We start from the raw sequence: 25,618 nt of genomic DNA, 5'->3' as shown, positions 1-25,618 counted from the left end.
ACTGTCTTAATTCCATTATCAGTAATTTTTAGCGTGATATACTTTTGTATAGATTTCATGCAGACGTTTATAACTTACCTAGGGTTCTCTGAGCATCATGAAAAAACTGGATTTTGCCTTGATTCCACAATCTGTAATCTTTTTTAGATATATATAAATTTTATTCTGGAAGCTATTTATGACTTACCTAAGCTCTTTTAGCATCATGCAAAAACTGGATATTGCTTTGACTCCACAATCAGTTATTTGAACGCATCGTCTAAGATAGAGATGAGAAATTTGTGGAGAATTTCGGGCTACGGTTTTTAAACCGAAATCATCCAGACTGTGGCAGTCAGTAAGATCCAGGAACTGAAGATAAAGCTGTCTGTGATGAATAACTTGAGGTGGCAGATGATGGGAATCATTTGAAAGATGATCTAAAGCTGAATCAGATCTATCGGATGAAACCAATCTCGGCTGAAGAGTAGTAACGAGTTGACATCCTACAAAGAAAAAGAAATCAAATTTCATTATTGTAGTACAGCCATGAACTGCAATAATGCAAGAAACAACACTGTATGAATTAGCAATTATATTGCATTATTATAGTGTATTTTCCTGAGACTTTAACACTAAGAATCCCATAACTGATCAAATGACCGTTTAAGAACTTTTGCATCGGAAATGCGCTTATCATCTTATCGTTTTTGCAAATTTGACTTCATGACTTTTTCCAACAATTACATACAGTTAATATTCTATTATTATTTGGTTTTTTCGAATAATACTTGTCGCGTATGCCTATTTCTACCACAACCGGTCATTTGACCGGGAGAACTATTTATTGCTTTATAAGGTTATTGGATCAGAAATTACGATGTAATGCGTGTTCAACGTATTGCATTCGATTAGTTGCACATTTCTGCAAAGACTGTTGCGTAGTTAGTTCAATCAGAATAACTGTGAGATCAAATTTCAAGAAAGTACCTAAAATTTTAGATTGGCATTTTAGTGTAAAAAAAAGTGACAATTATAATTCTTATATATTCTTATAATAATGAGAATAATTAAAAGAATTGTAGAAATAATAATAAGTAGAAGAAATATGTTTTCGGAAAATGTACAATGGAAACAACCTGTATATGTAAAAAATTTGGTGAGCAATGAATAAAAATTCTTATTCTTTGTTTTTGTAATACATAAAAACTTGCAATATACAATTTTGTTTAATTATAATAAAGGTTTTTTAGTTTATTTCCTTTCTAACATTCATAATTCTTACATTCAATCAAGAAACATTGAGTTCAGTCATTTGACCGGCTATGGTAAAAATAGGTATAGATTAAATGTTGGTATGTTTAGTGTTAAACTACAGTAGAAAATGCAGATTTTTGAAAAAAAAAAAAAAAAACACGAATACGATAAAGAGTTCTTTTAAATTAAAAATTCTATTAATTAAACATTTTTTAGTTGTTTTTAACTACTATATAAAAAATGATAATTTTGTAAAATTTTTTTTGCATGTTGCAGGACATTTTATAGTCTATTTCTTCAGATTTTGGTCATAAAGCAAAATCCAGTAGACTGAAATAATAAGATACATTATAAAAACTGTTAAATTTACTCGAAATAAATTTACCACCTTTCTAATAATTTTTGTAACAATTAAAAACTCTGACTAACGAAGATAAAAATCCTATTTTTATCAATAATCACTTTGTTAAGGCAGGAAAAAATGCTGTTTTTTAGGGATAAAATTGTAGCTAAAGTTGTTTGTGTCTCAAGAGTGTCAGAAAAACAAGGATATGAATAATCCTTATGACAATTGAGCTACAATCAAATGATAAGAATGAATATGCTAATTAATTAGTGCAGTGTGGACAATAATTTAAGTCGGATACAAAAAATTACTTTAAATTATCTTTTTGCGATGGAATTAGATTTCATACCATCAAAAGTAGGAGAAGTTTGAGTTTTGCTTCAAATAGTTTAGTTAGAAGATACGTTTTGGGATGTTTTGACTTTTTGTTTTTCGCCGTATCTTGCGAACTGCCAGCTCAAAAAAATATTTTTTCAAAGTCATTGATCACTACGTCATACTTGATCGTGATCAAATGTAATAATTTTGTTAAAAACTGGTAATAATTTTGTTAAATATTGTAATAGGGCCGTGATGGCTCAAGAGATAGAGCGTTCGCCTACCAATGAGGTGGACCGGGTTCGAATCCCAGAATTCCACATCCTGCTTGGACCGACCACAGTGCTGACGTGAAACATCCTCAGTGGTAGATGGATCATGAGTTAGAATTCCCTTGCCGTCAGGCTAACCGTCGGAGGTTCTCGTGGTCTTTCTCTCCATGTAACGCAAATACGGGTTAGTTCCATCAAAAAGTTCTCTACGATCAGGCTAACCGTCGGAGGTTCTCGTGGTCTTTCTCTCCATGCAACGCAAATACGGGTTAGTTCCATCAAAAAGTTCTCTACGAAGTCAAATTTCTCCCAATATTTGATCCAGGAGTTCCTTTGTCTTCTGGATTGGGTTCAAAATTACAACGCTGCGTAGTTGAACATTAGTAGTCGTAAACCCAAAAATTGGGTCGGCTGTTCAGCGACGAAAAATATTGTAATCGAGGCCATGGTGGCTCAAGGGATGGAGGGCTTGCCTGCCTATGAGATGATCCGGGTTCGAATCTCAGCGATGGCTGGTCGATTCAAACTCCACACCCGGTTCGCACTGACCACAGTAACATATCCTCAGTGTTAGACGAATTATAGGTTAGTGTCCCCTTGCCGTCAGACTAACCTAACCATTCGAGGTTTTCTTCTCCAAGTAAAGCAAATATGGGTTAGTTTCATTAAAAAGTCCTCCACGAAGGCAAGTTTCTTCCAATACTTGATCCAGTAGTTCCCTTATTTTCTAGATTGGGTTCAAAATTACAAGACTACGGAGTTGAACATACGTAGTCGTAAATCCAAAAATTGGGTCGGCTGCTCAGTGATGGTTATAAAATAAAAATAAAATATTATAATTAAATTAATAAAAAATAATTTTTAACAATGATTTAATATTAATTAATTTAATAAAGATAAAGGATTTTTGAATTTAAAGGTATAAAAGTTTTTACATGATTTTGAAGTAAGTATTTTTTATATCGAAATCCAAAATGTGAGCTAAATCGGAATTGATTCCTAATAAATAGAAATTCAGATATATGACTTTTTTTTTTATCAATATGCAACCTACTCAACTTATTTTGCTCCAGTTTCAAACTTAATCAATTAAAATTACAATGAACAACTTTACACAACGAACTTTAACTTCGGAAAATTATTAAAAATTAAATCAAATTTCAAAAACGAATCAGAACAATCAATGATTAGGCTTTATTTTACACTTAAAATTTTCTAGCATATCTTTGCATTTATTAAATAATTACTCTACTTGCGTTAAATAGTTTTTACCTATTCATAGATTTGATATTCTTGTCAGGAGAAAAAGGCATATTTACTCGAAAGAAGAAATTACTAATAGCTAAAAAATTTCAACTCTAGAAAACCAACATAAAAAGAAAAATGAATCTAATTCCATAATAGAATAACTCAAATTAATGATAGGGCTTTATTCTACATTTTTAATTGATATAAATAATATATTTAAAATCTATTCGCCTAGTGTTAAACTATTGATTTTATTTAAAATATTGGTTCATTTTATTGTGAAAAAAGGAACTTGTCAATTTATCAAAAATCTTAATTTCAAAAAAGTTTATAAAATTTTTACATCAGGAGATAAACATGAATAAAAATGAAATGAATAAAAAAGAATAAATTCGAGTGAAATATTATTTGCATTTTTAATTGATTTAAGTAATATATTTAAAATCTATTCGTCTAGTGTTAAACTCTATTGATTTCATTTAAAATATTTGTTCATTTTATTTTAAAAAAAGGAACTTTTCAATTTATCAAAAATCTTATTTTCAAAAAAGTTCATAAAATTTTTACACCAGAAGATACACATAAATAAAAATGAAATAAATGAAAAAGAATAAATTCGAATGAAATATTATTTGCATTTTTAATTGATTTAAGTAATATATTTAAAATCTATTCATCTAGTGTTAAACTCTATTGATTTCATTTAAAATATTTGTTCATTTTATTTTAAAAAAAGGAACTTTTCAATTTATCAAAAATCTTTTTTTCAAAAAAGTTTAAAAATTTTTTACATCAGGAGATAAACATGAATAAAAAAGAATAAATTCGAATGAAAGATTATTTACATTTTTAATTGATTTAAGTAATATATTTCAAATCTATTCGTCTAGTGTCAAACTATTGATTTCATTTAAAATATTTGTTCATTTCATTGTGAAAAAAAAAGAAACTTTTCAATTTATCCAAAATCTTATTTTCAAGAAAGTTTATAAAATTATTACATCAGGAGATGAACATGAATAAAAATGAAATGAATAAAAATGAAATGAATAAAAATGAAATGAATAAAAAAGAATAAATTCGAATGAAAGATTATTTACATTTTTAATTGATTTAAGTAATATATTTAAAATCTATTCGTCTAGTGTCAAACTATTGATTTCATTTAAAATATTTGTTCATTTTATTGTGAAAAAAAAATAAACTTTTCAATTTATCCAAAATCTTATTTTCAAGAAAGTTTATAAAATTTTGACACCAGAAGATACACATAAATAAAAATAATATGAATAAAAAAGAATAAATTCGAATGAAAGATTATTTGATATATTTAAAAATGATTCTTTAGTGTTGATAAGAGAGATTGATGAGAAATGTTGATTTCATTTCGGCATAAACAACTCTTTGAATGTAAAGATAGACTGGTTGGGTAAGTGCCCTCCCCCCTCCAGCAGGGAAAGATGGGAGCAATGCACTGTTCTAAGTAAAGGGAAATAAACAAAAATAATCCAAATCATTTTTTAAAGTAAGCTTGAAATGACTTTTTTGTTTTCAGTAATGACAGGGATTCTACAAAAATTCAAAATTCAGGTTTGAATGGCAAACCAATTGGGATTGAACTAGCTTCAAATAGTTTTATTATGGCTATTTTTCAAAGACTCGGGAAAACAGTTATACATGACTGTTTGGTCAAGTTTAGCCTATATTTAATAAGCGCACTCTATGCTAATTCTGAAAATGACGCAAAGCGATAATATGAAGAAAAGCCATAATTATGTTAAAATAAATAGCGTTTGTGATATAAATTTTTTAATATTTAAAAGTTACTCCAACGCTCCATTATCTGGGCTCTGCAAAAATTGAGAATATAATTCATTGATTTTGATAATTTTCTTTTAGGTGAGAAAATCTCGCCCAATAGACGATTTATAGTAAAATTAAATAAAATTTAAAATAGTTTTTGACCTTTCTTAAATACAGAAAATATTTTACGGCAAGATCGTATATAAAGTCTCAAATAATAGCTTTGCTTCTAGGTTCATTAACTGTTGCTTTCCTTGGCGAAAAAGCCTCGAAAAATATTACTTAGATAAGAAAAAGAAAAAAACGTATTTCTTTAGTTCCCTCAACTTAAATATGTAGATTTAAATTTTTAAAACTATACAACCTATTGTAGTTAATTTGTTTAGGTTTTAATTCAGATTTAATTTTTTGCAAACTAAATTAACTTTCTGAAACCCAAGGTTTCTATAATGGCAGAAAATGCAATTTTTACTATGTACTTAATTAAGTAACTTATTTATCCTCCGGGATGCTTCCCAGACCGTCGCCAATAGCCCATTGTGCAGCTCCAGTGCGACGTAAATTAACAACAACAACAAGTAACTTATTTAGTACTTTATTAAGTGCTGAATAAGTAACTTTCTTTACTTCAAATTAATCTTTTAAAAATAAAAAATGGATGATAAAGAAAGACGAATTAACACTTTTTACATATTAAATGATATTTCCACAGTGTTCTTTACATTTTGGTTAAAACAAAATCTTATTTGCTTATGAAGCAAAATCCGCAAGACTCTAATAATAGGATAAGCCGCAAAACTGGTTACTTGAACCATATATAATTTTTTTATAGTAAATAAAAAGATGAAGCCGAAAAGAAAAATAAATATATCAAGTCTCAGAAGCTAAAAACGATATCAGATTTTAACTAAATGAGCTATAAATTTTAATACATTGCTCTGTTTTTAGTAACAGCTGGCATGCAATGCCGGCGCGTTCCTTTAAAAATTACTCATTGCCCCTCAAATTTTGAGAAAATTTAGGATGGGGCGAAAAAATGGCACTAAAGGAGAAGAAAAAAATGATCAAGAATAAATAAATAAATAAATAATAAATAAATTCATCATAAATATATAAATAAAGTTTACTCTTATCTCTGTGCATTAGATAATAATTCATTTAAAAGTTTATAATATTGTTAAAAGTTTATAATATTTTTAAAGTAACTAGTTCAGGGGTGATTGTGAAGCCCAAGTCAAAACTCTGAAAAATTTCCTGAGTTCAAAAAAAAAAAGAAAGCAGTTTAAATTGAAAAATTAGAAAAAAATTTAAACAAGGTTTTTTTTTCTCCCTTTTCTCAATATTTCTTAGTTTACTTAAAATATATTTAAAATTTTAAACATATCTATACCATTTACACATACCTATGATGACCTGGAGAAGCAATTAAAATTTACAAATATGTCTTTCTTTTTTGAGTTTATGATTATAACAACTATTTACTGATAAAAAATGAATATTAATCATGAATATAAGCTTATAAAGTATCTCTCTGGCTCTCCCTTACAAACAAATAAAATAAACTGTGTTTTTAAGTTCCACCTTTGAAAATTTGATTTCCGGAATCTTCTGTGATCAATGATTTTTTTAAACGTCTGGACCTTCAATCTCCGGATCACTGTTAGCGAAAAATCCGGATTTTTTCCGGAGCACAATCAGCCCTGCATTAGTAACAACAACACAATGTAAGCCATGATGGTCGTTGCGATTCAATAATTAAGTAAGAAAAAATTTAATTGAGATTTTACCACTTTTAACATTTTTACTCTTTATATGTATTTGAGCTATTGAATAATTGTGGTGATCAGGATTGTTTTCTTTTTCAACACATGAAATACATTTTATGACAAAAATTTATATACCACTATAATTTTGAGGGACCCCTGGATGCCATGCATTTTTGAACAGTCATGGCATACCTCATTACTTAAAACTAAAACGTAAAGATAAATCGGAAATTGCCTTAATAAATCTCTTTAGTTAACACTAACTTTGTAAAGCGCATTAACTCTGGAGAAAAAAAATTAAGCAAAAAGTAATAAAAAATATTCATAAAATGGGATTCTGAGGGAGGTTATGTAGAAACATTCCATAGTTTAGTTAAAATCTTATCATAAAATAATAACAAATTCATAAACATCACAAAAACTTTTCAATATAGCTTTAGCTTAAAATAAGAGCTTTTTACTATATAATTTATAGTTTTCTTTTTCTATGTTCACTTTTTACATTCATACATATTTCTAGTTATTATCTTAAATGAATATAAACAAAAATTATACTTTCTAATAAAATCCATAAAGTCTGAACTCAAGAGAGTGACTTTGGCATTAAAGTGATCATTTCTCTGATTAATTTGATGATGTAATTGTCGAAGTTTTGATTCAAGCTCATCAATTTCATTTACGCTTCTTTTAGCCTCTTCCAACCTTTCAACTACAATGTAAAAAAAATAAAATATAAAATGAGTAAGAAATAATATTTCTCAAAAAAAAAGTNTCTATTTGTCAGAAATCACATGAAACTAGTTGCTATGCTGTTTGAAGATGGATAAAAAACAGAACTGTCTAAATAAAAATTCGATTAGAAAAGTTTATGATTCGATTAAAAAAGTTGTTGAAGAAGGTCTGATGATGCCTCTTTTTAGCTATTCTTTTCAATTTTAAAGCAGGTTTCACATCATTTTTTGGCTGAATTACTGCTATCTATTTGTCGGAAATCACATGAAACTAGTTGCTATGCTGTTTGAAGATGGATAAAAAACAGAACTGTCTAAATAAAAATTCGATTAGAAAAGTTTATGATTCGATTAAAAAAGTTGCTGAAGAAGGTCTGATGATGCCTATTTTTAGTTATTCTTTTCAATTTTAAAGCAGGTTTTACATCATTTTTGGCTGAATTACTGCTCTCTATTTGTCAGAAATCACATGAAACTAGTTGCTATGCTGTTTGAAGATGGATAAAAAACAGAACTGTCTAAATAAAAATTCGATTAGAAAAGTTTATGATTCGATTAAAAAAGTTGTTGAAGAAGGTCTGATGATTCCTCTTTTTAGCTATTCTTTTCAATTTTAACGCAGGTTTTACATCCAGTTTAAAAGGTTTTTTAAAATAGCGGATAAAACAAAGATTTTTAGTCGGACAACAGTTTTCGAATAACATCAAATAAACTGGAGACTTTAAATCTGTTTTTTTTTCTTGCAACACAACTTAATATAAACTTTATACAAAATAAAAATTAACTGAAACTTGATTTTTATAATTAATACCGCATATTTTATTTCTTCACTTTCCTGCAGAACCATAAAAAGTGATTTTTTTCACGTTTTATTAAATTATTTTACTATCTATCTTTTTTTTCTTTGGTCTTAGGATTCTTTATTAGTCTTTTCAAAAAATTGCACTTTATTTCCCCCAATATTTACTCTTATTTGCAAACCTCGATTTGAGGTAATCTATGTAATTATTGTTACTAATTATTTAAGTCATCAGTAAAATATTGCATAGATAAACCATACTAAAGAACGCTCTTAAAAATTATGAACCGTAATTAGAACTGTAACCCGGGTTGTAACATTTAGCAAAAACTACTGAAGTGAAAACTAAATGTAACTGATTAAATAGTTTTTATGCCGTGCCCTAAGGTATCATGCTATAATTTCCAAATTTGACCTCAATTACCTAATTTTATCACATACTATAAAACCATATTTTGTTGTTAATTTTACCAAAATAATTTCTTAATCGCTTCGATAATAATTACTGAGCTTTTCAGTGTACTCATAGAGCCAGAAACACGGTAAATGTTACCAAATTCTCGCAGGTTTAACCATATTTTTTCCCACTGACTCTCATCACCATAGTTGTATACCCAAGTTCAAAGTGAATTAGGAAGCTTTATATAAATTCCGGGTAATGATTTTTCATAACATACATTCCATTCGCTTAGAAGTTTTTAAGATACAGCGAAATACGCAAAATATGAAATTAAAATTACCGATCTCTTGACTAAGCTAGGGGGATCATATTTTCCATATTGCAATCCTTTGTACAATTGATACTGGAAATTAGTACGTCTTGATTTATGCAAAATTTTCTTCGACTTTATCTCCACAATTCTGCTTTAAATACAGCGAAATCCACATTAGAAGTTTGCATCTTAATCTTTAACTAAAGTATGGTTGAAAAATTGGGCGTTCACTCATCGGTGGTTATAATTTCAAGGCAGGCTTATAAATTAGATAAAGTAAAAGAGGCATGTAAATCAATGGACTTGCAGATGGGAAGCTGTAATTAATCGTTAGTTGGAATCACAGAACATCCCATTAAATTATGTAAGGCGTGAGAACTTACTTCAAAAATCTGAAAGCACTATTTCGACCTTTGAGTCCATAAATCTGAATCTAACATTCAAGTCTATTGAAGAAAAATAATTTTCCTTGTTTCAGCGATGTTTCATCAACTAACTACATAAGTAATTGCTTCAAGCTTGGATGCGGTGATTGAAACAATATTACAGTATCTAGTTCAAAGAATAAGTTATAATTTTGTTTGACAGTATATGATGTGTTTATTTTGATAAAGTACAGCTGTCTTCGCGAATTAGTATCCTCAATTCATCTTTAGTTGCAAAATCATTTATTAAATATTTCATGCCTTAAGATTTTTAGGTCATGTTTAGATCTTGATAGCTTTTAGTTACAAAACATAAATTTTATAATTTTCTTTTTTGCCTCATTGACACGATATAAATTGAACTGTATATGAACAAAAACCTCTCTTACTGCTTTTGCTGCAAGGAAAAAACATTTTATGATGTTTTTTCCTTGCCATCTTGGGTTTTTAAGTAAAATTTTAATTTTTTCCCCAATTTTTTTTTCTTTACAAACTATCGATGATATAGTAATTTGACAGCCTTTCGAAAAGTCAAAAATGTAAACATTGCTTTATTAGATTAGAAGAAATAGTGCTTGATAATTATTGCTTGAACCTTTCTATAACTCAGCATCCTTTATTAAATATTTTATGCCTTAAAATTTTTAAGTCATGTTTTTATCTTGATAGCGTTTAGTCAAAAAACATAAATTTAATTTTTTTCTTTCTTTGCTCTATTGACACTTTATGCATCGAACTATACATAAACAAACATTTTTGTAATAGTTTTCATTATGGGATATTCTTTCACCTTCAGATATTCTTTCCTCGGCATTTTGGATTTTAGGTTAAAATTTTTATTTTATCGATTTTATTTCTTTGCAAAGTTTAGATTATAAAGTATTATTCGACAGTTTTTCGAAAAAATGTAAAATGTAATAAATGTCAAAAATGTAAATGTTTCTGTTCAAAATGTATTGCTTCTATCTTTGAATAATTGCTCGATGGAATTTAAAATCGACTTACACGAAATTATTACAATTACACGACAATAAACAAGAATTATAAGACTTTTAAAGTTCCATTTCAAAAGTACTGTAATTTATTTGACACTAAGTAATTAATGTAGTTACAGCAATATATTTACAATAAAGTTTAGAACTAAGAAAATCAATATATTATCTTATATTAAAATGCTTTAAAAATTTTTAAAACTATGTTTTTTTTTTGAATAAATCATTTGATCTAACAGAAAGATTTTTTTAAAAACCAGTTGATTTAATTCATGGTTTAAATCAAGCTGATTTAAATGTCGAAAAAGTAAATGTTTCTTAATTAGATTAGGAGAAATTGTGCTTGATAACTATTGCTTCCATCTTTGAATAATTGCTCTATTGAATTTAAAATCGACTTACACGAAATTATTACAATTACAAGACGATAAACAAGAATTATAAGACTTTTAAAATTCTATTTCAAAAGTACTGTAATTTATTTGACACTAAGTAATTAATATAGTTACAGCAATATATTTACAATAAAGTTTAAAACTAAGAAAATCAATATATTATCTTATATTAAAATGCTTTATAAATTTTTAAAACTATGCTTTTTTTTAAATTTTTCTATTTCAAAAGTACTGTAATTTATTTGACACTAAGTAACTAATGTAGTTACAGCAATGTATTTACAATAAAGTTTAAAACTAAGAAAATCAATATATTATCTTATATTAAAATGCTTTATAAATTTTTAAAACTATGTTTTTTTTGAATAAATCATTTGATCTAACAGAAAGATTTTTTTAAAATCAGTTGATTTAATTCATGGTTTAAATCAAGCTGATTTAAATCAATGAACCCTGGTTTCTTTAATTGTTGATTTTCGCCTACTGCATTCTTAAGGCAAAGGAGGCATAACCTAAAATGTCGGCAAGGTTAACGTAGGTTTGAAATGTGAAATAAGAATCAATCATCAAAAAACTAGTTCTATGAAACACTTTAATTTTATTCGTTCACTCACAGCTAGTAAAATAACAAACAAATAACTAGTTTATTTACTCGTACATCATAAATGGCTTTTTTTATTATTACTTTTTTTTATAGATGAAATGGAATACACAACTTCAGTTAAAATATTTCCATTTCCCTAACAAGAAATGGAATTCTTTTTGCTAGAAGTATACTTTTTATTTTTGTTTTTGGGCAGTTGTTGAAAGGTGAGAGAGTAACAAAGTTGAGCTCTGATAACAATTATATTTTAATTTATAAATTCAGAGTCAAAATTTAGAACAAATTTAAATTCTATCTAGTGAAAGAAATTAACAGAAATTATTGAATATAGAAATACTAATTAAACTGTGGAGATAAAAAACTCCGAGTGAAAAAAAAGTTTGGATTAGTTTGGAAAAAAAAGATCGGTAAATCGAGGCAGCGATTAAAAAAAGAACTGAATTTTCATATCTTGGATAGGAATCCATACTTTTGTGTTGATACGAGCAGAAGATATTAAGAAATAATTCTAAAATTTATTATAGATATTCTACCAAATACATTTTATCAGACTCAAAATAATTCGGAGGAAATTATAAGTCTATCCACAGTATTTTTCATTTTTAAAAATTCTAGTACAAACAAATTACAGGTAAGGCTTTAATGGTAGGGGTTATATCAATACTTGTTTATTTATTTTTTTATTTGAAGGCTTACTTTAGGACGATCTGATGGCTCCTGAGAAATCTTAAATTAGACCGATGGTTTTCAAAAAGTTATAACAAGAAAGCAGTTTAGGTTAAAGAACCAAATATTGCGGCAAATTGATCTAACATGGCAACGATGATTTTCTACCAAAATTCTTTATTTTAGTTCAAACATTTTCCGACAGATGGCATATGATGGCCATTTCGAAAATCAAGTGCAATTTTTTTATTGGCTTTCAGCGGCAACTGTTGAAAAAAAAATTTAGAACTAAAAACGAGAACATAGGAAGGATAAATTTAACTTCTTCTTATTTAGGAAAAAATCGTTTTCTTCTTAAACCTTAACCGTTTCTTTGTAACAAATGCTTAAAAAAATCTATCAGTCTTAATCAATTAGTCACTTTAAGAAACTTTATATTTGATTAATATTTTTTTTTTTTTTTTGATGGTTCAACTTTGTTTTTTTTCTTCTTAAGTTTCAAAACGAGCTGCGAATTCTTGACTAGCTATTAGAAGAAAGATAAATTCACGAAATATTGCGGATTTTCCTTTCTGGTTACCATGTAATTACATGGATGTTAGATATTCTTTATTTTCATCATTCCATACGGAGCCTTTCATTTAAAAGGTGTGTTTTCCATTGTGAAAGAGATATAAATAAGAAATACAAATTCTACGTTTAAGATATAAAGACAAATTATTCAAAGAAATTGCTTGGTAAAAAATAAGAACGCCCATTTCGTGAGCAATTGCTTTAACTTTATGACAGGAAAATGAACTCTATAACTTTAAGAAACAATTTTAGTATATACCTTTATCATTTGGTATGACAAGAAAAAGTGTTTTTAAAGGGAAATTAATAATACCAAAATCTTTGTATGTCTAAAGTCCACCCTCACAATTCATGGATTTTTATTTTAAACGCAAACAATGGTTTGATTTCAGTATTTCGCGGAAAAAAGAACTTCCAAAGGTATAATTAAAGTATAAATCATAAAGACAGCCTTAATTATGAGAAAAAATTATCTTGTTTTTCAAAGGTGTTTAAGCTCCGCTAAACTTAAATAATTTTTCATGTAATAATGCAATTATGCTTTAAATTTCATGTTTTTTTTTACTGTTCTTAGAGTTTGGAGGTTAAAAAAATAGTTTTTCCCTCCTTGAATTAAAGTAACAATCTGACGTAAATTACAGGATTAGGGAAAAATTATTATTATTTAAAAATGCTCTATTTAACGCTTAAAGCTACGTGAAAGTGAAAATTTTATTAAAAAGGTGGGTATGTAATGTTTCATCTTTAATAGTTCTTTAGTTGATGAATATCCACTAAATAATCTTGTTGAAGTAAGATAATAGGTAAGCTTTTTATGCATGACATAGATAAATATTAATTATTATTTAAGTATTTTAGTGTTTATTAAATAATACTTCAGAAATATACATTACAAAAAAAAAATAAAAATATATCGGAAAGCAAGCACTTTTTAAAAATAGTCACAGTTATGTTCCTCTCTAGAATGTAGCGGAACCTCTTTTACGCGGTGATAAAATTTAGCCCAAAACACATAGAATAATTTGCAAATAAATATATCAAATATAATTTATAGAAAAATCATGAATATCCTAATTAATTAATTAATTTATTTATTTTACTAAGCAAAGTTAGTTCTTTTTTTAAAGAGTAATAGCAAAAGTTCTTTAAATAGTTCTTAAAATATAATTCAAAACATGTTTAATCATAAAAAATAGATAAATGAAGAATAATGCATAAAAAATTGAGAGATTTTTTTAGGGAATTACAGTTATGTTACGCCTTAAAAAATTTTGCTAAGATAATTTCATTTTTGAACTAAATCAAAAAAAATATTTGTTTAATAATAGAAGCATTAAACATTGATAATTAAAACCGCTATAAGCCGCGATGGCTTAAGGGATAGTGAGTTTGTCTTCCAGTGAGGCAAACCGGGTTCAAATCCCAGACGATACGAATTCCGCATCCGTCTTGCACCGACGACAGGGCTGACGTGAAATATCCTCAGTGGTAGACGGATCATGGGTTAAAGTCCTCTTGCCGTCAGGCTAACCGTGGGTGGTTCCTGTGGTCTTCCTCTCCATGTAACGCAAATGCGGGTTAGTTCCTTCAAAAAGTCCTCCACGAAGGCAAATTTCTCCCAGTACACGATTCAGGAGTTCTCTTGTCTTCTGGATCGGGTTCAAAATTACAAGGGTACGGAGTTGAATAGCAGAAGTCGTAAACCCAAAAAATTAGGTTGACTGTTCAACGACGGTTATGAAAAAAAAAAAAAAAATTAAAGCCCCTGAATAAAATTTATGTGCAAACGATTAACTTTTATACGAAATATTTTTAATTCATACTGTATTACACAAATCCGTTCTAAAAGAATCATTAATCTTAAGGAACCGACAATAAGAAAGAACTATTTTTTCTGAAAAAAAAAAGGATGAAAAATCGAGGTGAAATTTTTAGAAAGAAAATATTTGATGGAGAAACAGTAAAAATTACTTTAAAAATATATCGATAAGTCCTGTTTTAAAAAAGCAGTGCATACAAAACAAGCATCTCAGTCAAACAGGTTAGTTTAATATTCAATTAATTTTCTAACAGATTGATGAAGCGATTAAAAATCTCGGTCGATCGCTATTGGTTTATAATTTTAATAGTTTAATCATTAGTTCTTGTCGAACATCAATCTAATCAAGTTTTTGTTTCCATTATTAAATAAACAAGATGATTAATTTTCGTTTTTTTTTTCTTTCTAGTTTCGAACTCGCGAAGAAGGATCGAATCGTTAAAGGTGATTTACGTACGTTCTATCCCTCCCACGAAGTAGGCGATTTGATCGAGGGGTTGCATCGCATCTATTGCTTATAACAATTTATTATTAATTAGATAAGATCATAGCACAAGCACTTTAGATGTCCAATATATTTCGAAGCAAGACATTGAACCCTTTTGTAAATGTAAGAATATCGTCGATGAGCTTTTTATTCTGGACACAGCTCAAAATGTGTGTTTAAGAAAATAGGGACAGCTCAAAATACCTGTTTAAGAAATAGGCACAGCTCAAAATGCGTATTTAAGAAAATAGACACAGCTCAAAATACGTGTTTAAGAATATAGACACAGCTCAAAAGGTGTGTTCAAGAAAATAGACACAGCTCAAAATGCGTGTTTAAGAAAATAGACACAGCTCAAAATACGGGTTTAAGAAATAGACACAGTTCAAGATATGTGATTAAAATGGTTTTTTGAAGCTCTTTCTCCAAGGAAAAAAAAAAGCCTGAAATAAAGAATTTTAAATTATCTGTACAATCTTACAGTGAAGAATTATCTGGGGTTTACAACGGGCAAATAACCTAATATTTTAAAGGTTATAAAGCATTTTTAAAAATTGCCAATTCGGCGACATTTTTCCACCTATGTGAAATTTATGAAAACCAATGGCATTTTCTCATTTTTTGCATTTTTCTATGCGCCCAGATAATGCAGCAGTGGAGTAAGTTTTTAAATATTCAAAAACTGTGGTCTAATAGACGCTTTTCTTTTTCACATAACTGTGGCTTTCCTCCATAGTGACGTTTTGAGTCATTTTCAGAATATGCATAGAGGGAGCTAGCAAAAAATAGACTCAACTAAACCTAGTAATCATGAGTAACTGTTGCAATCTCACAGCATTTATAAAAATAGCATATTATTCAATAAAAAATCGTACTTTCAAAATGCGTGTTGAAAAAAACGGACACAACTCTAAATGCGCGTTTAAGAAAGTGAACGCAACTCGAAATACGTGTTGAAGAAAATGGACACAACTCAAAATGCGTGTTTAAGAAAATGGGCACAACTCGAAATGCGTGTTGAAGAAAATGGACACAACTCAAAATGCGCGTTTAAAAAATGGAACAGATCAACTAGAATTGCCATTTAAAGAAGTAAACATAGCATTTGATTCCATTTTTAAATTCCAAATAAATTCAGAATGTGATTTTGTCCATTTCGAGCTATGTCCAGAGTATAAAAGCTCACTGACGATATGCTCCTATAAAGGTTTTGAGTTATTTTTCCCATTTTATTTATAAAAAAAAACAACAACACAAATATGAAGTATAAAAGAAATTAGGATTAAAAAATACGCTTATTAAAATATAAATTTAATGAAGTATACATTTAATCTCGGTATTCATTCCTGACTTTAATTATTTTTATTTATTAATATCAATTCACATAAAAACAAAATTAAAAGAAAAATGAATTAAAAACCGAATAAAAAAAAAAAGTTTGTAAGAAGTCTAAACCATTCTAAAACTTGAGTTATTAAATGTTTTACCTAAAATAAAAGGATTTTTAACTTTGAATGATGTTCTATAAAAATGAAAACAGAAAGTATGGAAAGCCTATTAAATTTTTCGGATACAATGGATGCAGAAATTTAGTGACAGTTTCGTCACATACTAACAAGTTTTCATAAAAAAACCAACAATTGCGCGTGAACATAATATCTGAGAGATGAAAAACAGCAAAGGTACTAACTTTCCAAACTAGTTATCAGTAATCAGAAGTACAATAATCGGAAACAAACAATAACGTCATATCAACAAAAGGCAATTTTTAAGTATTTTTGCTACATAATTCTATGTAGGTATAAATCTGATATTAATAATATTATGCGTGAATTTACTATTAAGTAAAGAATGATACTTAAGTGAAACTTTTTTTTAAATGTTCCTTTGAAACAACTCTTCGTAGCTTTAACTCTTCGTAGCTTTAACTCTTCGTAGTTAAGAATAAAAAAAATTAAAAAAACTTATTAACAGATCATAATGAAAATTTTTGAATACCGTAATTTTCACTGCGTAACTGCACGGCCAAAAATATGTAATTTAATGTCCATTTACCGTATAATTTTACGGATAAGGTCTGCTTAACAAGCTAAAAGGTTAAGTTCCGTAATTTTACGTTATTACCGTATAACTGTAGCTTACTAGAGTGTTTTTACAGACCGGGTGATCAAATCCACCAGCAAACTATTTTTTCATTGTCATATGCCTTCAAACAAAAGCTTGTCAGCAACATTAAAAGAGAAAGCTTTAATTTTTAGGTAGAAATAATGATTGGGCTCCACCCCCTCTCCCCTGATTTCTGATACATGCCAACCCCTAAAGATTACTACGCGATATTATATGATTCGATTTACGAACGAAGCTCCAGCCTTACGAAAATGGGCAAATTTGAAATGTTACTTAATATGAAATCTTAATAGAAATGTTTCTCTCTATTTTAGCACAAAATTTGAATTAAATTAAAGGGTATAATTTTTTAGACAATGTTGCTTATTATAGAAGCTGATCCTACATTTGCTACAAAGTAAAATTATAGGCAATTCGTAGTTTAAGGTTCAAATATTTTTACTACGGACTTAATTTGAAATCATTGCTGTCGGCTTTAGTCCGAATTTTCACATGATTTTTTTTTTACTTTGCTTAATACCGTAATCTTGACTACGAAATCGTATTAGTTAGCACTTCTGAAGCAGGAAATAATACACATTAGATCGCTCTGTTAGTTTAACCTAATTTTGCCTGCAAAATAATAATAATAATAAAAAAATTGGTTTGTTTTGTCTGTAAGGCTAAAATAAAACTGTTGCATGCCTCACTAGTTACGCATCTTAAGTGATTTATTCAAGAACATTTTTAAAATCACATTTCAAACCCTATTATTAGGGGATTTTTCGTTCGTTACATATGAAAAAAATATTTTTATTTAATTTTCTACTTCACGATTATTTTTTGTATTATTCGAATTCATATTTTAGTTGTTTGTTTGTTTTGTTACGTGAACTACGCTTGAGTTGATTTTTAATTGAAGCAATTTTCATGAAGAAATACAGCCCATTAGACAACTTACTCAGATTTTGCTATTTAAAATAGATTTTGTTATTACTGTTACTAAATTTTTAATTTGGAACCCATTATTTGTTTAAGGTGGTCTGCGATGGTTCAACTGTGAAGGCACTGAATTGTCATTGTGAACAACTTCGGTTTAATTCCTAGTGATGGCTTCAAGCTCACCTAGATGCAGTTCGATGATCACTAGCTTGTGGTCTTTGCGCAATACTGACCACATTGCCGGAATCATTAGTTAAGCCTTTGGTTATGAAAGTGTAGAGCCTTAATCAGGCTACGCATTGAGGAGGCAAGTGGTAAGAAGAGGCATACAGGTGACAAATTCCTATACTTTTGTGTTTGGAAGCACAGAGGTAATGGGCGCTTGTAGTGCAAAAGTATGAGAAATTGCCTCCTCAGTGTGTCGCTTGCCTAACCTCCATAGTCCCCTTTCACCGCAATGAGCCACATTGTGGGGAAATGCTCCATACTGGACCTTTCCTTCATTGTGGGAAAGGGGGATTATTATCATTTTTTAAGGTAACTTCACAAAAATCAAAATATTGATAGAATGAATTTCGTTTGTCACATGCATTTTTAAATATTATATACATAAAATAAGCTAACTCGTAATATAAAATAAGATATATAAATATAATCCTGATATATAAATATAATCCTGATAAAGCGTGATTAAGCGCGATTTATTCCTGATATTAATTCTAAGCTCGATTAATATCTGATGATAAATGCGACTAATCCTGATATATTAACCTGATATATAAAATAATGATATAAACCAAAAATTTTCGATGTATAAAATAAGCAAACCTGAGGATTAATAGCATATTTTTACACGTGCAAGGAAGCCGCTAGGAGATATAAATTGCATATAAAAACATTTACATTAGAAAAAAATATACACAAGAGTCACAAGATCAAATAAAAAATTAAAAAAAATCCTAAAAACAAAACAACTTCAGTTCAATTTTCTCATGCTTAAATGCTCGAGACGATGGAAAAAAAAAATGATTATAAATTTATCTTTAAAAATTATATGGCAACGGTTTTGAATTCCATCTTTCTACGTGTTACAAAGAACATGGCATAAAAGTTGGGGGCGGAAAGAAAGGCATTTATTATACGAAATGACGGCCTTGAAAAGAAGATTAGCCCGCGGTAAAATCTTGAAGACCAGCCTTCGTGGAGAGATTTCCTTTTATTTTCTGTATCATCATTTTCTCATAGTCTGCTATAATTCATGAAAGTTTCAAAATCGCCCACTTCGTAAAAATATTCAGAAATAAACAATTGTAAGGATCTGCGATATGTTTGCAAGTTATGAAAAATGAGGATTAAACTGGGAGTATATTTAAGAGGGTGGGGACGTCGATTATGAAGATAGAGTATTTCGGATTATCCTTCAGAATCTAGAATATTCATAATGAAATTTATATTTTCTATGGAAAAACGGCATCAAACTTAGATTTTTTCTAAAAAAAAGTTATTCTAGAACTACAAAATTTATCAACAAGATTATTGTCCTTCAGAATCTTGAATATTCACAATGAAATTTAGACTTCCTGTGGAAAAACGGTATCAAATTGAGATTATTTTTCTTAAAACATTTTGTTAACACGACAAGATTAGCAAATTTCGTATTTAGAATCCTCCGTCTGAACTTAGAATATTCAGAATGTAATTTATATTTCTTAGAAAAATCCGAATTTAAATAGCGATTTTTTTCTTCTGAAAAGGTTATGCTAGCGCTACAAGATTAGCAGCAAAATTACTATGCTTCAGAATCTTGAATATTCACAAAGAAATTTATATTTATTGTGGAAAAACGAAAGAATATCATTACTAGAAATATATCCCAACGTATATATAGCCCAAATATCATTACTAGAAATATCATTACGGCCCAAAAATAATTCAAAATTTAGAGCTTTGTTTTAACCCCTTAACGATCGGTTAATGTTCAAGAAAACGGTCATAAAAGTGCCTATTTTGCCAAATACAAGTATTTGATTAGTGCTGACATCTAGTTTAAAATAAACTAACTATCTACAATTAGTTTAAAAATATCCTGGTACTGCCATCTGGTGTGTAAGATGAGAAATAAAATCTTTTCCGGGCAAAAGTAATGAATTAGTTTTATTCTTATTGGCGCGTTACTACTGAACACTCCAGCCCGGAAATTTAACGGGAGCGAGAAATAGAGGGCGAAGCCTCACCCTGTCATTTTCACGGGAGCCAGAAGGAAGGGGTTAATGATCATAATTAATCCTACTCCACAATTCAAGTTTTCTTTTGTTATTTATCTATTCAGCTTTATTATTTGTTATGCATAATGATAATCCTTGGAATAATATGGTTAACATATATTAAGGCTAACTCTTAAAAAATTAAAATTGAATGAAAAATTGAAGGAGGGACCATAAGGCATCCACTTAGCTAAGCGAAGGATAGTTTAAAATCTACATATGTAATATCAATAAGGTTAAATTTATCTTTGCGGGAAAACGTTTAATATAACTTTATCTATTAAAAATTAATATTTTAGTCTCACCCCTTTTTTGCATGCATTTACTAGGTGATTGTCTATATAAAAATAAAACTGGATTTAGCCTTGTTGGTCAGAGTTTTCAAGTACAATGAAATGTAAGAAACTCTATTCAAATAATTTTTTGACACTTTTACAGCATATAAATATCTTATTATTTTAATCTAGTATTTGTATCTTGACCAAAATGGGAAGGAATACATGCTAAAACTATCCTACAACAAGCAAAAAATACTAAAAAATAGATTGCATCATTATTAAATATTTTAAAACAACTCAATAAAAATAAATAAAGTTTTAATAAGTTAAATAACTAAATGAAGTTAGTTAGTTTTTTGAAATATTTTATTCCATTTATGAGTTTTCTTCAAAGCTTCATATTTCCTAATAAAAATTTTCTGTTATTATTTAAAGGTCTGGAAGTTAATTTCTTCTTTCATTGAAAACTATTTAGAATTTGAATAGACAACAAACAGTTTTGAGGAAACAATCTAATCTATAGCGTTAAGTCCAGTTTGGAATATGGTATTTCAGACATTGAAATCATTTTTTTTTCCGTTCAGAAAAAAATTAGTTTGAGGAAAAAATTTGATCTATAGCGTTAAGTCCAGATTGGAATATGGTATTTCAGACATTGAAATCATTTTTTTTTCCGTTCAGAAAAAAATTAGTTTGGGGAAACAATTTAATCTATAGCGTTAAGTCCAGATTGGAATATGGTACTATTTCAGACATTGAAATAATTTTTTTTCCGTTCAGAAAAAATTTAGCGGATAAAGGAGAAACCTTATTTAGGGAAAGTATAGCATAATTTGCAGATAACCTTATTTACTCTGTAAAACTAATTCCGTTCTTGTAATTGTTTGACCTCTCTGACCCTGACATCTCCCCGGTTTTAGTTTGTGAGAAAATAAAAGATCCGACCTTTCGCTGATTTCTATACAGGAAAGAAATCTCAATTTTGGGGAGTGTTCCATTAGCTAGAGCCTGGACAGCGTTCACTTAATTAAGGTTTTGACACTGCTTTTTTCTGAAACATTAAACGGTACAAATTAACTTCAAAGTGTTTATTTCGAGTTGGTCACTGAAATTTTGGGTGTGCTTTAGAAAATTACTTTTTCAAGATAAAGATTTTTCACGAAAATATTTTCACACACTCCTTTTATTCATTTTTTAACATAAATTTTTCAAAATAACAATTAGGAGGAAAAATCAGAATTTTTTTTTCCCACCCAAAAGCAGTATATTAACACTAGATTGCCTAAGGAAGTCAGTTTGACTGCTTTTAATTTCAATTAGAAAAACAATGATGCATATAATGACGCAATTTCTTAGAATTTTTTTTGCAACATGTAACTTTTTTATTGTTAATATTTACTAACAACTTGTTATATAACTGTAAATAATATGAAAAATATTAAAAATTAATTTAAAAAAAATTTCTTTACATATTATTTATTCTTTTGCAATCCAGTCATGTTGACTGCTTTTGGGCAATATAGGTATATACTAAGTTTCCGTCTTTCTAGCGTTAAAATAGTATATTATGTTAAAATGAGCGTGTTAAAAACTTTTATAATTACCAAATACAGTTGAATCTCTGTTTAGCGGCAGTATATAACAATAAGTTGTATTTAAAGGCATTTTTTTGTGGCTCGTTTAAAACAGGATTGTTTTTATTTATGGATGGTTGTGCCTCCGTTCAAGGACAAAATTATTTAACATGTAGAAATTTTTTTCAACATTTTATCTGACAGAGGGATCTGTCAGATGATTTCTTCTACTGAGATTTTAACAATTCATTTGAAAGATGAAATTTAAAGACACATTCTAAATGAAAATGACCAAGAACAAGTTGGGGTCGAAAATTAAATTGTAAATAAACCATCTTTTTATACAGATTACTATTCCTATTGATGATTTAAGCAGATATATTATCTCATTTAATATGGTAGATGGCTTCGTTAATTTACTCGAAAAACTGGAAAAAAAATAAGAAGCTATTCAAACTAGAACGCAATGAATGCAATTTAAGATTTTTAATTTTTAAAAAAAATTTGATGTCATTCTTTTATCATTTTACTTTATTTTTCTTATTCTATTTTATTCTTGTATTAATGTATTTTGTGCAAAAAAGTAAATTAATAAATAAAATTGAGAATTTTTTTTTAAACATGATAATTAATTACGAAAGAAACTGACAGTCTGCTAAAGCTTTAAAGTTACCTTTTCCAAAAATTCTACTTAAGGTTATCATCTGGGATAAGTTGAAATTCTGATTTTCACTTTCTCGACAATTTTATGTTCCTAAAAACTTTTGATAATAGCCCAGTACCTTTAAAAAAAATGAGAAATCCGCTTGACTAGATAGAGAGAAAAGTATTTGATAACTTCTTCGGATTTTTCTCAAAAATTTCAAGCAATGAAATTATATGGTTAGTAACTTTGGTTCGGCAATTTAATAGTTTTTATGACTTTTTAAAATACCAGTTTTTACATCGCCATCTTGGATACTTAAGATTTTTGTTTTAAGTTTTTAACTAACACTTTCGATAAATAACTACATAAGTTAAATTTAATTAAAAATTAATTCCGTACTTAAAAAAGAAAAAAAAGAAAAATAGTTCCATTGCCCGGTATGCTCTACATAAATGTCTTTTTAAAGTCTAGTGCCACTGCCTAGTATGTATTTAACTGGTACTCCGAACACTGATGTTTTTCCTGATCTTTCCTCAGCAGATATTTAAATATCGAATAACTATAAGGATATCAACGAATAAATTAATATCAAATAGGATATAACAAGTATTTCGGACATTCACCAAAATGATTATGTGATTGTTGACATTCACCAGTGAAATTCGACATTCTCTTGATTTATATTATTCTGTAACCAGAAAAAAAAAATTTACTGCTTAAAAAAAAATCTGCTTGATTTGCAAGTTACGCTTTGGGTACTTTCCTTCAAACTAGCATGAAATTACATGAATTGTTTTGTAATATATTCTCTTACATATAATGGGAGTGAAATAGGGGTATGAGTTACCAGATGCTGCTGAAACAAATGTAATTTAAGGGCGTCTACCTCACATTTATCGAGTATGAACTAGAGAATAAAAATAGCAATGATGATCAATCAAATTCAACGTGGCTCTTAGTTAATTACAATCAATTCATCATTGTTTTTGCAGCAAGTGTTAATTAGTAGATACAATTTGAGATATTCACATGCTTTCACAGGAATCTTTGCAAGTTATTAGAACTACATTTTCAAATGCATTTTGAGTTACCGAAACTTAGGCGACTTCTTAATGCTTTAAAAATATTGTAAAATATTTAACCCTTGAAAAAATTGTGAAAATATGGACATAATTTTCCGAAAAATAACTAAACTGGGGGTCTGTTTAGTCTCATTGTGAAAGGTCCTGTTTCTGCGAAAAATTACAAGATCGAGGTCTCTCCAGTCTTTTTGTGAAAGGTCCTGTTTTGTGAAAAATATATTCCTAGTTTTCTAAAGTTAAAATTAGTCTGGAATCTGGTTCTTACTTCCTGAGTTTTTTTTCAGTGAATGTGACAAATAAGTTCTTGTTTTTGTGAAAAACATGTCTGTAAAGGAGTTGTAGTTTGAAAATTATGGACCCTCCACTATGTTTTTCAAAGGAACAATTTTGTGAAGGGTTGGTTTAAAAAGAACAAAAAACAAATAATGAGTTCATTTTTAGGATAGAATATTTTATGAAGGGTCTACATTTTAAGATAAATAATTTGTAAAGGATCCGTTTTACATAAAATAATTTGTTGAGTGTCTGTTAATAGACAAAATAATTAAGTCTCTGAATTGAATTGACAACTAAAAAGAATTATTAATTAATAAGCAAATATGTAGTATATTTCTTATGAAATTTTTACGCATTTAAAATTGTTATTTTCAGCACAAGAATCAAGAGTTAAAATTGGTCTAAGGACCAATTTTTCATACTTTTATTTTTCTGAAGAATTCAAAAAAAAGTTATATCAATAAGCAAATAAAATGCATTTCTCTTAAAATTTCTAATTTTTTATAGTTATTACTTTCTGCATAAAAGAATAAAAAGTTAAAATTGGTCCAAAGTGCAACGCTCCTTTTTATAATATATATACTCTAGCTAGAATGACAAAACCGCTAAATATAACAAATGATTTTTATTTCCATTTGGCTTTAAAAAAGAAAAAAAACTTATGCATATCTAAACATATTCTACCATTGAATTTACTTTTATCGAATTATTCACATTATTTAATCGAACTTACATTTTTTAAAACTTAATTCAACAGAACAGAAAAAGAATTTTTTTTTACACAATTTTCAGGAAAAAATTTCTTAATCTATGATTCTCGAAGAAAGTAACACGCTTTCAAAAATTCTATAGTTTAAGAGAAGCATTTTTTTTGCTGTTATTTATTCTCACGAGTTGTGCATTATTACTCGAACTAATCCCACATATTTCGGTCCAGATATTATACCGGTGCTTATTATCACTGCTAAGTACTGTGTTTATGGCACTATTTTTCTCTGTGTAGTAGGTTTTTTTTAAGGTAACTTATCTGTGCCGAATGAATAATTACGATCTTGACTAAAAAAGGGGATCACGTTCCCTGTGGCGTGTGTTTTTAACTAAATTTAAGGTAAGGAGGAGGGGTTAAATCTGTTTTTCTTTCGAAAACCCGCATAAATTTTATATTTAGTATTTATTGCTGTAAAATAATAGTCATTCTAAATTGTATCTGCTGGTAATCTTAAATAGATGTTTAGAGACTGAGGAAAGTTATTGCCT

The 25,618-nt window shown here is 28.4% G+C and overlaps 1 protein-coding gene across 2 annotated transcripts in view; it reads right to left on the bottom strand.

Annotated features, from left to right (window-relative positions):
- Positions 1–25,618, bottom strand: part of LOC107439957 (F-box and leucine-rich repeat protein 7) — a 153,693-nt gene that overhangs the window by 8,688 nt on the left and 119,387 nt on the right. For both annotated transcript variants that reach the window (XM_071188143.1, XM_016053089.3), the window contains exon 4: positions 188–485. In XM_071188143.1, the coding sequence (XP_071044244.1) occupies positions 188–485 (298 nt within the window). The remainder of the gene's footprint in view (positions 1–187; positions 486–25,618) is intronic.

This window comes from Parasteatoda tepidariorum, chromosome X2 (assembly GCF_043381705.1).
Source record: "Parasteatoda tepidariorum isolate YZ-2023 chromosome X2, CAS_Ptep_4.0, whole genome shotgun sequence".
NCBI lineage: Eukaryota > Metazoa > Arthropoda > Arachnida > Araneae > Theridiidae > Parasteatoda > Parasteatoda tepidariorum.
This window is presented reverse-complemented; position numbering and strand designations above follow the sequence as displayed.